Source organism: Vulpes vulpes, chromosome 6 (assembly GCF_048418805.1).
Source record: "Vulpes vulpes isolate BD-2025 chromosome 6, VulVul3, whole genome shotgun sequence".
Lineage (NCBI taxonomy): Eukaryota > Metazoa > Chordata > Mammalia > Carnivora > Canidae > Vulpes > Vulpes vulpes.
Window position 1 is genome coordinate 22,187,203 of NC_132785.1, and position 6,000 is coordinate 22,193,202.

The following is a 6,000-nucleotide window of genomic DNA, read 5'->3' on the forward strand; positions in this document are numbered from 1 at the left end:
CACAGCTCCAAAATAATTACAGTCAGACCTTCAAACGTCATTTAAAACTTGGGATTTGAAGGTGACTCTTTAGATCAAAAGGTAACGTGAAAATCTTGAAGCAGTCAATTTGGAAACCCCCGGAGCAGAATTTGGCATATCAGGACAGGTTTTCTTCTTCAGCAAACATTATCTTGGGACATTTTTGGAATTACTTCCTCTTTTCATCTTTTGCCATTTGAAGGAAACTGGGAGGTTAAATAATTCTCAGAACTCAGAAATTTCAAAGCTGTTCTAAAAATTCTTGACTGAGCCCCAGAGGAACAGAAAAGGGGTCAAGTTTTTTTTTCCCTCTTTATAACTAAGCTAAAGTTAGACCAAAACAACAGACACACTGGCACGTTAATACTGGTTGACTGGGCACTTGTATGCAGTACTTATAGACCAGTAAAAGTGCTCGTTTACCTGTCTGGTGTGTAAGGGGCCCTTTGTCTTGAAGCCTCCTTGGGAACTGCACTCTGAGGCACTGAAGTGATCTGAACTAGTGGAAGAGCGTTTGGAAAGGGTGTCACAACCCCCGACAAAGGTGTTGTCCAACGGGAGTTCCTGAATCACATGATGCTTTTTCACAGAAACTGGAGTGTCTGGTTTAAGATGAAAAGCAGGCTGTGGAGAAGCAGATTTGTAGTGCTTGGCCAGGTCAGGGCTGTTAGGCTTGAAGGTTGTTGGAGGGGCCGGGCCCCAGTCAAATCTTCCTATACTTTGCTCCTCCAGCTCAGCCGGGAGGCTTATTGTCCCATTGATAGGTTCGTGAACTGCATCATCAGGTTTGGACTCTTCGATTGTAACAAAGTTCAAAAGGGAGCTCTTGGGAGACTTTCTTTTCTTCCTTTTCTTTTTCTTGTTTTGTTTGTTCTCCTGGTTTGGGGACATCCATTCAGCACCCTGCTTGCTCCTCTGAGCTGCTTTGAACCTTGACGCGTGGCGACAGCGCACCAGGACGGTCACGAAGATCACGACGATGACCACCATGGCGCCTGCGACGATGGCGATCATGATGGTGAGATAGTCCTCATTTTGATAGGGTTGGCTACTGTCCCCTATGTTCCTGTCCAGTGGGGTCTCCATAGTCCTGCGAATCAAGTCATAGATATAGGACGCATTCCCAGCAGTGTCATTAACGTAAAGAAAAACAAGCACGAGTGTGTGCAAAGACTTAGGGTATCCCAGGTCACTTATGTTGACCACCAGACGGTGCAAGCCCACGTCAGTGGGTGCCGGTTTTTCTTCCAGGGTGATGTTACCTGTTACTGGATCGATCCGAAACAAGCCTTTGTTGTTCCCACTCACAATCGTGTACTTAAGTTCGGCGTTCATCCCAGTGTCGATGTCCACCGCAAAAACTTCTGCCACCACAGAGCCGGGAATGGCTGAGAGGGGCACCAACTTAAAAGAAGTGTTGGAAGGTGGAGAAATGACAACTGGGCTATTGTCATTGACATCCATGACATTGATGGTTACTTTTGCAGTAGAAGAGCGGGGCGGTTGTCCTCCATCAGTGGCCTTGACATCAAAAGTGTAGGAACTCTGCTGCTCTCTATCAAACGAGACATTTGACTTTATGACTCCAGAATAGGGATCCAACACAAAATTATCATTGTCATTCAGAATGGAAAGAGTCACAGCTTTATTCTCTCCAGCATCTGCATCTGTCACTGTGATTACCCCCACAGTACTATACTTTGGCAGGTTCTCAGACACAAAAAATTGAAAATGATTATGAGTAAACTTGGGGCTATTGTCATTCTCATCCAGAACAGTAACTATCACAGCCGCTTGGCTTTGGAGGGGAGGGGTCCCATTGTCCCTGGCAGTTACTGTAAAAATGAATCGTTCTTGTTCTTCTCTGTCAAAGACTCTGGAGGCTGTCAAAACTCCTGTCTTTCGGTCCAGATCAAAGAAGGAGGCATTCGGTCCAAGCTGATAAACAATGTCCGCATTTTTCCCACTGTCTTCATCTGTGGCACTAATAGTTGTTAAGTATAACCCACGTCGGTTGTTTTCAGAAACTGACAGCTCAATTACAGGCTGGTTGAAAATTGGTGGGTTGTCATTTTCGTCCTCAAGCTTAACCCTTACCAGGGCAGTCTGATTTAAACTGGGCTTCCCAGAATCAGAGGCGACAATTTTAAAGCTGAATTCTTTGGTGCCCTCATAGTCCAACAAAGAGGAGGTCTCTAACAAATACTGGTTGTCGTATACTGCCTTCAAATGAAATGGGACCTCTCTTTCAATAAAACAGATCACTTTGCCATTCACATCTGTGTCCTTATCTGAAACTGTAATGAGGGCAATCTTTGTATTGACAGGATCTTTCTCAGATAAATACACCGTGCCATTGATGGGACTTATAATGTACCTGAGGTCTATGTTAGGAGGGTTATCATTTACATCAGTGACATTGATGGTAACCGTTGCCCGAGCGGGTGTGGAGCTGCCATCACTAGCCAGCACTGTCACTTTGTGAATGGCCGTCTCCTCTCGATCTAAGGACCTCTGAACTGTAATCAGCCCAGTAGTATTATTTAAAGCAAAGAGTCTTTTGGTTGCAGGGGCGACCTGGGCACCAAAAATGTATCGGATTTCAGCATTACTGCCTATATCTGCGTCAGTGGCGTGGAGCTGAATCACAGAGGTGCCTACAGGAGCATTCTCTGGGATATGCACCTCCACTTGACCCTCTTTAAACACTGGCCTGTTGTCATTTACATCACTTACTGTGACCTGCAGTATGGCCGTGCTGGATTTCTGTGGAGTGCCTCCATCCTCTACTTTGATTTTCATCACATAGGTATCTTTCTGTTCTCTGTCCAAGTTTTGCTGAACAATCAATTGTGGCCACTTCTCTCCCTCCGGAGTTTCCACGATATCCAGTCCAAAAACACTCTGCCCATTTAACAATTCATAATGCTGTACACCATTGAAGCCTGTGTCAGGATCTGTTGCTGATGGAATTGGAAAGCGGCTGTTGATCAAAGTGTTTTCTGGAATGGAAATATTGATGACAGGAGATGGAAACATGGGGGCATTATCATTGGTATCCTTGACAATTATTTTTATTTTGATCAGCCTGAAGAAATCATTGGGGAGGATCACTACCTCAAGTTCAAAGAAACACTCATTCTCCTCCGCATAAGAGGCTCCAGCACAGAGTTTTTCTCTGTCTATTCTGTTGGAGGTTGTGAAAATTTCCCCAGTGCTACTGGACACTTTCACCAGAGGGGCATCCCCAGCTTTAGAAACCAGTCTGTAGACAAGGCTGGCACTGGTCCCTGTGGCAGCATTGATGTGAGAAATGTTCAGATCCTTTGGTATGTTTCCTATGGGCACATTTTCAGGCAATTCCTCTCTAATAGTGTAAATAAGTTCTTGAGCTATTGCGGAATCCAGCCTTAAACAGGCAATCAGAGCAGCCAACAGGTAAAAATCCCTCAGGTCCATGATAATGTATTTATTTTCTTTTCCTGGATTTTAGGGTTTAAAGGTTTCCACTGAGGAATGATGCACGGACTGCAAGAGGAAGCGTGCATGGACTGGAGGATGCATTACATCTCATCGCTTATTTGGAGACAGCCACTGTCAACACAATCGTATAGACAATATTATTCTTCAGTAAACAAAAACACACAGTCATGAAATATCACAACACATTTTCCACTGCACATTAGTAAACATGGCAGTTTGCTCTGCCACTGTTTGCAAGTTAACTCTGTGGATGAAAACACTAAATACCCACTGCTTGTTGCATTTGCCCAGAGAAAATGAGATTAATCTACTTCTGAATTAAGGACAGCTGCTATTTTTACCTGTATTCACCCACACTGTTTTTCAGGACACTGTTTAATTCAAAACATGCATTCTTGTTCTCTTCTTCCCCTCCCCCTGTCTTACCCGCCTCCTGGCTCCTAATCCACCTCCCTTAGTTTTTTTAGGTACAAGTGAAAAACACTAAGTATTTAGCTATGGTTCCTGCTAATTGCTTTGTCACATGTCAAATGTGATGTTTTCTTCTCTGTTACACTGAGTCATCTCTTCCTTCTAAAAAGACTATCTTTTTTTCTCTGCCCCCAGTTCCTCAACTGCCTTCTAATCCCATCTTACTGGGAAACAAGCATCCGGACATGCTGCTGCAGCATCAGAAGCCAATAGTCACCGGCCACTACATATCCTCATTGCCTAAGAGCACAATACCAAGACTTCAAATCTCCTGCCCAGACCTTGCTCTCATTTCTCCATATTGCCAAATTCTCCCCATTTGGATTAAGAAACACACGAAACTTTTAAAAACGTATAATACAGGATTCCTTATCCTAGATGTGGAAGAGAGTGTCGAGATGTAAGTGAAACGCAGCTAACATTCCCATGTAACAGCACAATATTTTCTACTGAGCGTAAAAGACAGGGGGAAAAAAAAAATGCAGTTTCTTAACCCTGATCCCCGGTTATAACATTAGTAACATCTGCCACACGTAAACACTGCAACCCACTGAACGCAGGTAAAAAGGCTTCTGCTTAGATGCTCCCCTAACTGCAATCTAGATGGGTGCAAGCCTCCAGGCAGCCACCTACTTGAGTAGAACTGGTCAGTTCCCAGGCTCTAATCTTATCTGCATTAGGCTGCACGGTAGCTGATGCCCGCGATTAGTTCCAGCAGAGTGATGCAGGTAGGGATGCAGATACAGCCTAGTAGGTGAGCTGTGCCCCAACCGTCTCCCCAATTACGGACGCCCCTCGTCCACACCGAGGACACATCTAGACACAACATTTACAATCGTGCATGCGAAACTTTACACTTACGTTAGTTGCCTCAACCTTTCCCCTTTCCCGGTATGCTGCAGCTAGGAACGACTGGTTCCCACACGTAGAGAGCCATGCATCTGGCAGCACCAGTTTGGGGAGAAATCACAAGCAGCCAAACGTCTCCTCCTCGTACAATGTGCTGCTTCGGGCTGGCAAATTAGCAACTCCGGAGAACAAATTCACAGATTCGTCGCTAGTCATTCTCTCCGCATTTCGTCTCCATCACCCACGGGGTCCGCGCTCTCGTGGTGTTGCACACGCACAGACACGCGCACACGCACCACCCAGGGGCACTTCTTCAGCTCTGGGGGATTTTCCACAGCGTCAGGCGTGCCATTTCCCTCCGAGGTCAGGACGGCTGAAGTCTCCGAACTTCTTGCAGGAGACGCCAGAGTTGGGGTGACGCGGTCCCCTGGCTTCTCTCCGGGATGACAGTCGCCTGACAAATTCCTGGCGGGCGCTGCCCCCCGTGCTCCGGGGACCGAGGCGCTCCCGCCGCGCACGCTCGCCCCTCTCCCTTCTGCTCTGCCCCGCTCCGCTCCTCTCCGCTCCTCTCCGCTCCTCTCCTCTCCTCTCTGAACTGAATTTCTTGCTGGAACTCTCAGTAAGCCCGGAGGGAGGGCGTGACTGCCCGGGCCCGCCCCCGGGCCCTGATTGGCCCGCATCTTGCGGTGCGGGCGGCCGCAGCCCGGCGGCAGGGAGGGGGCGAGGAACAAGGCTCCGACTGTCTCCAGCCTCCCCCCTCCTCCGCGCCCCTCGGCAGCCGCGAAAACCCGGAGAGCCGATCCCGGCCCCGGGAGAGCCGGGCTCCCGGAGGCGCACTGAGCATGCCCAGCAGGGCGGCCGGGAGGGAAGCGCCGGAGCAACCCCGCGAGCGGGCTGCAGGGGGGCGGGGGGCGCTGCTGCCGTGCGCCGCGCGGGGCCGAGACCCGCGGAGCCCGGGGGGCGGGGGCGGGGCGGGCCGGGGCGGGCCGGGGCGGCGCGGGAGGCTGGCGGCGGGGCGCGGGCAAGGATCCGGGAGCCTCCCGCAGCGCGGTGGGCGGCCCGGGGGAGGGGTGGGGGCGGGGGGCGCCGACGCGGGCGCACGTTTCGCACTCGCCTTTGCTCAACCGAGGGACCAAAATGCAAAGAAGGGAGCGAGCCAACCGCAGTGCACAGCGT

At 49.3% G+C, this 6,000-nt stretch overlaps 1 protein-coding gene across 16 annotated transcripts in view; it reads right to left on the bottom strand.

Moving 5' to 3' along the window:
- PCDH9 (protocadherin 9) overlaps positions 1–5,595 on the bottom strand; it is a 959,413-nt gene extending 953,818 nt beyond the window's left edge. For all 16 annotated transcript variants that reach the window (XM_072760679.1, XM_072760682.1, XM_072760683.1 and 13 more), the window contains exons 1-2: positions 4,837–5,595; positions 445–3,615 (exon numbers count right to left, since the gene is read on the bottom strand). In XM_072760679.1, the coding sequence (XP_072616780.1) occupies positions 445–3,480 (3,036 nt within the window). In that variant the 5' untranslated portion in view covers positions 3,481–3,615; positions 4,837–5,595. The remainder of the gene's footprint in view (positions 1–444; positions 3,616–4,836) is intronic.
- Between the last annotated feature and the right edge of the window lie 405 nt (positions 5,596–6,000).